This window comes from Procambarus clarkii, chromosome 81, assembly GCF_040958095.1.
Source record: "Procambarus clarkii isolate CNS0578487 chromosome 81, FALCON_Pclarkii_2.0, whole genome shotgun sequence".
Taxonomy (NCBI): domain Eukaryota; kingdom Metazoa; phylum Arthropoda; class Malacostraca; order Decapoda; family Cambaridae; genus Procambarus; species Procambarus clarkii.
Genome location: NC_091230.1, coordinates 24,266,565 through 24,277,855, shown reverse-complemented (window position 1 = coordinate 24,277,855; position 11,291 = coordinate 24,266,565). Strand labels below are relative to the sequence as shown.

At 46.5% G+C, this 11,291-nt stretch overlaps 1 protein-coding gene across 3 annotated transcripts in view; it reads left to right on the top strand.

Annotated features, from left to right (window-relative positions):
• LOC123773198 (teneurin-m) overlaps window positions 1–11,291 on the top strand; it is a 95,678-nt gene that overhangs the window by 8,411 nt on the left and 75,976 nt on the right. For all 3 annotated transcript variants that reach the window (XM_045766809.2, XM_045766808.2, XM_045766807.2), the window contains exon 2: window positions 2,615–2,786. In XM_045766809.2, coding sequence (XP_045622765.2) covers window positions 2,615–2,786 — 172 coding nt within the window. The remainder of the gene's footprint in view (window positions 1–2,614; window positions 2,787–11,291) is intronic.

Sequence of the window (11,291 nt, the reverse complement as noted above, 5' to 3'; positions counted from 1 at the left end):
TCCTCCTCCATTGAACAAACAACAACAAAAATATGGTGTCATAAGGCTTTTAAGTCTTGACAGCTTCGAATCATCAGAAATCAGGCACCAACACTTTCTGGAAATCTTGAAAAGTCTTTCATCTTAAAGGGATGAAAGAACATTGAGCCGTCAAAGACTTTGGAGTAAAGATCCCCCCTCAAGAAGGTCTTCACATCTTTGGCGATAGCATCAGTGACCTTTAAAGGGTGTTGTTACACCAAGACCCCGGAACAACTGCTGCTTCACTTGGCCTGCTTCGTCACCAAGAGGGAAAAAAGTGAGGTATTATGAATCTTCAGTGTTTACCTTTTTATCTTAATCTTCCCGTCTTGCTCTCACATAAATTCCTCAACTCATGCATTGCTCTACTTGTAGTTCCTGATGGTTTACTTGCATGTTTAACACACCCTCAAGTGCTTGTTTGTAGGAAAAAAAACTTTCTATAGTGTGTGCATTTGTGGCCATCCCTCTAGTGCTTGCATGTGAAACAATCCCTCGAGCGCTTATATGTGTAACACCTGCTCTTGAGCTTACGTGTATGGTAAATAAATATATTAGTGCCACTTCATGCAGTATTTCAATGTAAATTGAGTGTTGGATATGTATGTTTGCAGTCAATCTTGTGTGTGTGTGTGTGTGTGTGTGTGTGTGTGTGTGTGTGTGTGTGTGTGTGTGTGTGTGTGTGTGTGTGTGTGTGTGTGTGTGTGTGTGTGGAGACTTATAGAATGAGAAACAAACAAGGAATGGGAGAGTAAGAAAGAACCAACGAGTGAGAAAATGTGTGAAAAAGAACGAGTAAGAAAACGAGAATCGTCTGCGAGAGAGTTTAAGAAATAGGGAGCGGGAAGAGAGCCAATAAGGGGGGACTTATGCACAAAAGAGCTAGGCAAAGATGGGTGATACAAAATGCCATAAATCCAAAGTCCCCATTTACCCATAAGCCGCTGCTGCCACCCCCTCCATAAACCACTATTTTCAGAGCATTTTATCCAGACTCTCCTCTAAAGGAACAATTTAGAAAATGACCTTTCTTGAGATCTCGCCGAGCGGTGATTTTCCTCTCATGGGGTATTTGTCGCTCCAGTGATATACAGTGTGTGTTATGGATTTATGTGTGTGTGTGCGGGGGAGGGGGAGAACTGGTACTCTGTGTGTGTGTGTGTGTGTGTGTGTGTGTGTGTGTGTGTGTGTGTGTGTGTGTGTGTGTGTGTGTGTGTTGGGTGAACAGTGTATGTGCACATAATTTTGCGTGTGTACATAACTATGTTGTGTGTGTGAAGTTCAGTGTGTTTGCCCATATCTGAAGGAATGTCTAAACACCTTCTGCATGACCGACGTTAACTACCTAACATCATATGTGCTAGAGGGGACCCCTTGTCACGTGCTTCCTTCCCCCCCCCCCCTGACACGTGCCCCTGACACGTGCCCCTGACACGTGCCCCTGACACGTGCCCCCCCTGACACGAGCCCCACCCCCCCTAACACGGTCACTATGCTTGTATAGAGACGTTCCCTTGTGTAAGAAGGTATGTCTCCTGTGTGAATTACCTGTATTCTCTAACCATTTATATTCTCAGCTTCATGTTTTTTTAACAGTCAGTAGTCTAAGCACCGAGAGAGCATCACTAACAGCCAAAACTTGCAGTTAACGAGGTAGTTACTAGATCCTAATAGGAGGCCCTTCCTTGCTTCTGTAACAAGTGTTACCCAGAAGTATTTTTACTGTCTTGTGCTGACAAGTATATCTATATACATCACTATCAGCCCGCAGACAAGATATATATAGTGAAGACTTTGACGTGGACACTTAACTACTCAACTACGAATTACATACAACTCAACAGATAATTGGTAAGGCTGTTTGTCGTGGTTTTCGTGAGACATTCTGGGAGTTCTGGCTTCGTGGGGACGTGACTCGCCCGTCCACAGCTGTGTAGTAGGTCTGGTGACTCACAATATATGGGGAGCTTAATGACTCACAACATATAGGGAGTTTAGTGACTCACAACATATAGGGAGCTTAATGACTCACAATATATGGGGAGCTTAGTGGCTCACAACATATAGGGACCTTAGTGGCTCACGACATATATATATATTTATATATGTTGAACCCTTGTTTGGGTTGACCCAAGTCATCCCATAAGATGTTCAACAGTGTTGAGGTAGACTTGATACACTGTGGTTTAGGGTAGTCAGTGTTGCAGTAACTCTCCAGACACCAGAGAGAGGAGTCCCAGAGGTGTTTGAGCTCTCCTCCTCACCCACTGCTTGAGGAACTGTCGCCTCGTTTTCTTTACTTTAACCATTTCCATATTTTTCCAACTTGTGATGTATCGCTTTATTCAACTTAATCTGTCATCCAGCAACCTCTTCAAGTTTCATTCTATAATCCTTAACAAAATCTGCCTAACTTATTTCACGGCATTTTATCGTCACAATCTTTGTATATATATTTCACTATCATCCTTGTCTCGCAAGCCAACATTCTATACATCCTACCCCACATCACAACGTGAGCCGGTTCCACTGCCTACTGTACGGTCTACGCCTGAATCCCATTCCACAAACTATTTCCTCTCACCTCTTGCAGGTGGGATGACGGTGCGGCGCCCCCAGCAAGTGGCGCCTCCGGACGGAGCCTCGTTTTCCGCTCTGGCGCTGGGGGAGGAGAAGGCCTTCACCCTCACTCCGTACGGCTACTGGAACATCCACCTTACACTCAACGACCTTACTGATCTCAAGATCACTCTCACCATCCCCAGGTAGGTCCTCAGATACGTGACTAAGCTTGGCTACATTGACAATGTCTCAGGTTGGTTGATCAGTCCAGCAACAAGGAGGCCTGGTCGACGACCGAGCCGCGGGGACGCTAAGCCCCGGAAGCACCTCAAGGTAACCTCAAGGTTAGTTAGTGCTTGAAGAGTCTTCTAGCTTACGACAGGTCCTCCTGGTACGTGGAAGCTGGCGATCGCTTGAGTGGAAACGTCCCAGGTAGACTTCATTGTGAGTGGCTGCTGCAGTTGAAGCTTGCGAGAGAAGGCTGCAGAGACAAGCGGTTTTATTTATTTATTTATTTATTTATTTATGCATATACAAGAATGTACATAAGGAATGTGAGGATACAATTATGGTAATTACAGTCTTGTAAAGCCACTAGCACGCGCAGCGTTTCGGGCAGGAAGCAACTGAGAGAGGTTTTATTTAATACATTTAATGGAGGAGGATTCAGAGTCGGTCCAAAAGGATGGGAAGTAAACAGCTTCATCCATGTGCAAGGATATAATCATATTTTAATACTACCATCCACTTGCAAGTCAAATCCTATCCATGTGTTTCCATGTGTTAAACCCAAACTTACAATTCATTCCATGATTAGTCTTAAGTTAAATATCTTCCATAACTAAAAGCAAAAGAAAAGCACATTTTTTGGTGTATATATATTAACATATATATTGACTATGGATAAAGAGCCAATGTTCGAAATACGGAGTCAGCAGCGAGAGCAACAGAATGCGAACAGACCAAGCAGAGAAATGCATTAGAGTGTAGCGAAGCGAGAGATCAATTCCCCCCAGACACCATAAACATGCCGGGGTGTGCTGGCCGGCCTCGCTCTGTCACCCTGGCGGCTTCGACACACCTCGGCTCTAATAACCCGCCATGCAGCGGATCCTGCAAGAGTTCTCGCTGTTGATCTGCAGCTTCGCGGGTGCTGTTCCCTCCAGGGGGGGGGGGGGGTCCGAGTACCAGGAGGGGGGGGGTTGTCGTGTTCCCGGGGTCTGGGTAACTGGTGTGTGTGTACTCACCTGGTTGAGCTCTGGCTCTTTGGTCCCGCCTCTCAGTTGTCAATCAACTGGTGTTCAGATTCCTGAGCCTACTGGGCTCTATCATATTTACATTTGAAACTGTGTATGGAGTCTGCCTCCACCACATCATTACCTATTTATTAACTACTCTGACACTAAAAAAAAAATTCTTTCTAACGTCTCTGTGGCTCATCTGGGTACTAAGTTTCCACCTGTGTCCCCTTGTTCGTGTTCCACCCGTGCTAAAGAGTTTGTCTTTGTCCACCCTGTCAATTCCCCTGAGAATTTCGTAGGTGGTTATCATGTCCTCCCTTACTCTTCTGTCTTCCAGGGACGTGACTTTCAGCTCCTTTAGTCTTACCTCGTAGCTCATACCTCTCAGTTCCGGGACGAGTCTGGTAGCATACCGCTGAATCTTCTCTAACTTTGTCTTGTGTTTAACTAGGTATGGACTCCAGGCTGGAGCTGCATATTCCAAGATTGATTTGACATAAGTTGCATACAGGGTCCTGAACGATGTGTGTGTGTGTTTACTAGTTGTGTTTTTACTAGTTGTGTTTTTGCGGGGGTTGAGCTTTGCTCTTTCGGCCCGCCTCTCAACTGTCAATCAATTGTTTACTAACTACTAATTTTTTTTTTTTTTTTTTTTTTTTTTTTTTTTTTTTTTTCCCACACCACCCACACACACACCCCAGGAAGCAGCCCGTGACAGCTGACTAACTCCCAGGTACCTATTTACTGCTAGGTAACAGGGGCACTTAGGGTGAAAGAAACTTTGCCCATTTGTTTCTGCCTCGTGCGGGAATCGAACCCGCGCCACAGAATTACGAGTCCTGCGCGCTATCCACCAGGCTACGAGGCCCCTGTAAAGGCCCCTACGAGGCCACACAGGGGCCCCTGGCCCCTGTGTGTGTGTGTGTGTGTGTGTGTGTGTGTGTGTGTGTGTGTGTGTGTGTGTGTGTGTGTCTGTGTGTGTGTGTGTGTGTGTGTGTGTGTGTGTGTGTGTGTGTGTGTGTAATTATCTGTGTAGTTAACTAAGTGTAGTTACAGGACGAGAGCTACGCTCGTGGTGTCCCGTCTTCCCAATACTCTTTGTCGTATAACACTTTGAAACTACTGAGAGGTTTTGGCCTCCACCACCTTCTCACTTAACTTGTTCCAACCGTCTACCATTCTGTTTGCAAAAGAAAATTGTCTAATATAATTTCGGCACCTTTTGTTTCCTTAGCTCGAATATATGTCCTCTTGTTCGTGAAGTTGCTGGTTTCAGGAATTCCTCTTTGTCAAATTGGTCGATCCCTGTTAGTATTTTGTAGCTGGTGATCATATCTCCTTTTTTTTTCTTCTATCTTCTATCGTGCGTGTGTGTGTGACTGTACTTGTCAGAGGTTGTGGTTATCTGCTTTTACAGAGTCATCCATTGTACTTTTCTTTGCTGAATTCGAACTTTGGATAATTCAGTATACTGGCTTCAGCTACTTTCTGATCTTCACCATCTTGCAACCATCCAACTCACTACCATCTTGCAACCATCTAACTCACCACCATCTTGCAAGCAGCATCTCTCCGACATAATGTCGATATGACCTCCAAAACGACCAAGTCTGTCAGTCATACCTGCCGTCCCATTTTCCAGTAACATGGAAACTGGAAAAAACTTCCCCGTGTGGAAACTGGAAATTTCTGAACACACGGATGAGTCGATTCACAACTTTAAGGCCTGATTCAACAAAGGATTCGAATGGCAAGATAGTTTACCTAAATATACCTGAAGGCCGTTCTCTCTCTCTCTCTCTCTCTCTCTCTCTCTCTCTCTCTCTCTCTCTCTCTCTCTCTCTCTCTCTCTTTCTCTTTCTCTTTCTCTTTCTCTTTCTCTTTCTCTCTCTGTCTCTCTCTCTCTCTCTTTCTCTTTCTCTTTCTCTCTCTCTCTCTCTCTCTTTCTCTCACTCTCTCTCTCTCTCTCTCTCTCTCTCTCTCTCTCTCTCTCTCTCTCTCTCTCTCTCTCTCTCTCTCTCTCTCTCTCTCTCTCTCTCTCTCTCTTTCTCTCTCTCTCTCTCTCTCTCTCTCTCTCTCTCTCTCTCTCTCTCTCTCTCTCTCTCTCTCTCTCTCTCTCTCTCTCTCTCTCTCGTGACCTCGACGGGGACAAAAAGCCAACGTAATCCTAAATTATAAAGCCCCAGATATAAAACCATTAGACTGGACTTACAGATCTAAACCTTGTTTCCCCGTAGCTACTGGCAGCCAAGCATTACCTCCCCAACACACCACAACAACGGGGAAAACGGTCCACAACCAGCAAGATCTTCCCGAAAGACTAAATGACCACAATGTGCCACTTTCTGGTCCTAAGGCTCCGGTATAAATCAGCGCCATGGTTGAAATAATCGCCACATCTCTTCTCGCGCCCCTTTGGCGAATATCCACTTTTGTTGTATTTCCGGACAATCCAAACTAAACCAAAAATGGGCGTTCTTTTATGTTTTAAGCAAGTTTCTCGTATTTGTTTTGTTTTTTTCGCGGGTTTTTTGGTAGTCGACGCGACGACGCGAGGGTTGACTAGGAATGCTGAGGACGAGTAACTACATCTATCGTGTTTTGGGGGCGTGTTTTTGCCCTCTGGTTCCCCGCCTCCGTCGACCAACATCCTCCGCCAGAACGCGATTCACTTTCTCGTCCTCGATATCCGCGAAATTCTGTGGCTTGGAAATACAGGCACGTTTGTGGTGTGTGTGTGTGTGTGTGTGTGTGTGTGTGTGTGTGTGTGTGTGTGTGTGTGTGTGTGTGTGTGTGTGTGTGTTTGTGGTCACCTATTTGTGCTTGCGGGGATTGAGCTTTGGCTCTTTAGTCCCGCCTCTCAACTGTGTGTGTATTCGTGCGGGGCAGTCATGCAAGAGGGTGAGCCTTTTGTGTGAGTGAACTTCAGTTCCTGGGCTCCGCCATTCGGTTGCTAGCTTCCCATTGCAATGGCTCGCTATCCATTTAACCCACACCCCTTATTATTCGCCACTCTTCCCTTGAAGAATAGCTCTTTTAAACACCCCTATGACTATACAGAATGCCTATACTTTGCACCTCCATTTTCTTACATGACAAGCGTGACGGGTCTGACCATTTTGTCAATGCCTCTTTGATTTCGTCATGATCACGGCAATCTTTTATGTCGTAATCATGTGCAAGTGGCCGTACTCATTCCACATACATGCTTGAGCGCCATAGCTCCTGGGCGTCAGCTTTCAACTGTTCGTTCAGTTAGCTTCTGTGTGTATTTATCTACTCACATGACAGGCCTTAATGAAGTCGAGATTCAGCTCTTGGGGCCCACACCTTTAAGCATTCAGTTAACTGGTGTTTGATGACGTGGTCGTGGGTGAAGCACTCACAACAGAACAAGAGTATGAAGCACTCACAGCAGAACAAGAGTATGAAGCACTCACAACAGAACAAGAGTATGAAGCACTCGCAACAGAACAAGAGTATGAAGCACTCACAACAGAACAAGAGTATGAAGCACTCACAACAGAACAAGAGTATGAAGCACTCACAACAGAACAAGAGTATGAAGCACTCACAGCAGAACAAGAGTATGAAGCACTCACAACAGAACAAGAGTAGGAAGCACTCACAACAGAACAAGAGTAGGAAGCACTCACAACAGAACAAGAGTATGAAGCACTCACAGCAGAACAAGAGTATGAAGCACTCACAACAGAACAAGAGTAGGAAGCACTCACAACAGAACAAGAGTAGGAAGCACTCACAACAGAACAAGAGTATGAAGCACTCGCAACAGAACAAGAGTATGAAGCACTCACAACAGAACAAGAGTATGAAGTACTCGCAACAGAACAAGAGTATGAAGCACTCGCAACAGAACAAGAGTATGAAGCACTCACAACAGAACAAGAGTATGAAGCACTCACAACAGAACAAGAGTATGAAGCACTCACAACAGAACAAGAGTATGAGGAACTCACAACAGAACAAGAGTATGAAGCACTCACAACAGAACAAGAGTATGAAGCACTCACAACAGAACAAGAGTATGAAGCACTCACAACAGAACAAGAGTATGAAGCACTCGCAACAGAACAAGAGTATGAAGCACTCGCAACAGAACAAGAGTATGAAGCACTCGCAACAGAACAAGAGTATGAAGCACTCACAACAGAACAAGAGTATGAAGCACTCGCAACAGAACAAGAGTATGAAGCACTCGCAACAGAACAAGAGTATGAAGCACTCACAACAGAACAAGAGTATGAAGCACTCGCAACAGAACAAGAGTATGAAGCACTCGCAACAGAACAAGAGTATGAAGCACTCGCAACAGAACAAGAGTATGAAGCACTCACAACAGAACAAGAGTATGAAGCACTCACAACAGAACAAGAGTATGAAGCACTCACAACAGAACAAGAGTATGAAGCACTCGCAACAGAACAAGAGTATGAAGCACTCACAACTGAACAAGAGTATGAAGCACTCACAACTGAACAGATGATTGATAAAGATTAAGCCACCCAAGAGGTGGCACGGGCATGAATAGCCCGTAACAGCAGAACAAGAGTATATAGAGACATAAATACTGCCACTATAACCCTGCAATAACGAGTAGTGGCGCCTCTTGACCTCACCCGTGCTGAGGATGACGAGGGCCGGACCCTTCCCGGGGCCTCTGAAGCACACTAAACACACGGGACCCGGAGTTCTTTTTTATGATTTCGTTCCTTTTGGTCAGAGAAGCGTGGAGGATTTTGCTAGCCTTAGGGTGTCAGCAGCGGGGAAAAAACACTTGCCATGGCAGTAAAATCGGTACCTGGGTGTTAGTCAGCTGTCACGGGCTGCTTCCTGGGGGGTGGAGGCCTGGTCGAGGACCGGGCCGCGGGGACACTAAAAAGCCCCGAAATCATCTCAAGATGGCAGCAGTTGCAATGGCAACAAACCACAACACGAGCCCAAGAGCTAAGTGTTGCAATAATTGTATTACCAATAGTTGCAGCAGTGTTGTTGGATGTAATTGGTTGGGCTTGTAGTATTGGGGAGTACTGGCACCCCAGGCATAAATAGTACCCCTCATACCCACTATCCCTCACATGGTGGAGTAGTACACCATACCCATCATCCCCCATTTAGAGGACTAATACCCCATGCCCAGCACTTCCACTTGGTGGACTAGTACTCCCATGCCCACCACCCTCACTTGGTAGACTGCGTCTGATCTAAGTTTATACCCAATATTTCTATCCCAAGTTACTTCTTCTAAAAGCCCAGCAATACATGCACAAACTTTCCCGCCAAATAAACACCAGCATTTGGAGCCAAGTTTGCGATACACGCCCGAGTGAATGTTGCCTCCGAGCAAGAGCCGGGCATGCTTCACATTATATCATGCAGGGTATGATGTGAAGCTTCTTATTCAAGCCATCTTCAAGCCACGTCCGATCGTGCAAGCCTCGTCCGATCATGCAAGCCACGTCCGATCGTGCAAGCCTCGTCCGATCTTGCAAGCCTCGTCCGATCGTGCAAGCCTCGTCCGATCGTGCAAGCCTCGTCCGATCATGCAAGCCACGTCCGATCGTGCAAGCCTCGTCCGATCATGCAAGCCTCGTCCGATCGTGCAAGCCTCGTCCGATCGTGCAAGCCTCGTCCGATCATGCAAGCCTCGTCCGATCATGCAAGCCTCGTCCGATCGTGCAAGCCTCGTCCGATCGTGCAAGCCTCGTCCGATCATGCAAGCCTCGTCCGATCATGCAAGCCTCGTCCGATCATGCAAGCCTCGTCCGATCGTGCAAGCCTCGTCCGATCGTGCAAGCCTCGTCCGATCATGCAAGCCACGTCCGATCATGCAAGCCACATTATATATATTGGTTTTGTACATATAGATTTAAATATAAAAATAAAAAGGTTAAAGCAGCAAAAGAGAGGGAAGGAGAATTTTCAGAACTAAACTTACAAAAGTCCACCAACGTGACAGACAGACTCGGCCAGTACTGGTGAACCCAACTATAGTGACTTTATTCACACTAATAACGCCAACACTTCTACTAGCTACTGCCATTCTATTAACTCCTTCCATTCTTCTTGCGCCCTCCACTCTACTAGTTCCTTCCATTAAACTAGCTACTCACATTCTGCTACTAGTTACTGTTTTACCGCACCACTGACACTGCCCCACACACCACTGACACTGCCACACACACCACTGACACTGCCCCACACACAACTGACACTGCCCCACACACAACTGACACTGCCCCACACACAACTGACACTGCCCCACACACCACTGACACTGCCCCACACACCACTGACACTGCCCCCACACACCACTGACACTGCCCCACACACAACTGACACTGCCCCACACACAACTGACACTGCCCCACACACCACTGACACTGCCCCACACACCACTGACACTGCCCCACACACCACTGACACTGCCCCCACACACCACTGACACTGCCCCCACACACCACTCACACTGCCCCACACACCACTGACACTGCCCCACACACCACTGACACTGCCACACACACCACTGACACTGCCCAAGCCAACATCACCGCCAATTGGGCTGGCATTTCATCCTCAGTATTCAGCCCTCAGTAATAGCCTAGAGGTCGAAGTAATCCCTCCAAAATGGTCCAATTTTACACAACAAATTCCCCCGTTTGTGCCTTATATGCAAGTTGTTATTTAATGACCCAGCAAATTACCATTTAGAAAGTGAGGCGGACTTTGTGAAATGAATAACAAAGTTAGTTGAAGGATGTAGGCGCGTTATTCAACCGTAATGACGTCGTTAGGTTGAAACGCCTGTTAGTGCTCCGCTGCTCGTCAGGGATATATAGAATTACGCTGGCCAGGTGTTTACGTTCACGGGACTATTTTTCCTGGCGTTAATTAACAGGTCTATGGCCGCGAGGTGTGTGTGTGTGTGTGTGTGTGTGTGTGTGTGTGTGTGTGTGTGTGTGTGTGTGTGTGCTGGTGTGGAGGTACTGGCAGGGGGTAGTAGTCCCCCCTATCTTGGTCCACCTTATTTTGCCTCTTATCATTTCACGCTCTTTTTTTCCTAGTTCACACTTCCTACTTCCTAGTTCAGGTTCAGTAAAGCTTATTGAAAAAGGTGAGGTTTGTTGGCATCATTGCCTGACACGACACAAAATGTGCCTTTCTCTCTCTCTCTCTCTCTCTCTCTCTCTCTCTCTCTCTCTCTCTCTCTCTCTCTCTCTCTCTCTCTCTCTCTCTCTCTCTCTCTCTCTCTCTCTCTCTCTCTCTCTCTTTCTCTCTCTCTCTCTCTCGTGTGGCGGCCCGCTACTTGCAGCTCACTTATTTATTTTCGCTCTGTTATTCTCCTTGTGGCTTCCTTTGCCTCGTTCGGTGCTTTATTCTATCTTGATGTCTATCGCTGTGATAGGGGGCCTTACTTGGTGCCTATCGCTGTTGTCAGAAGTATCG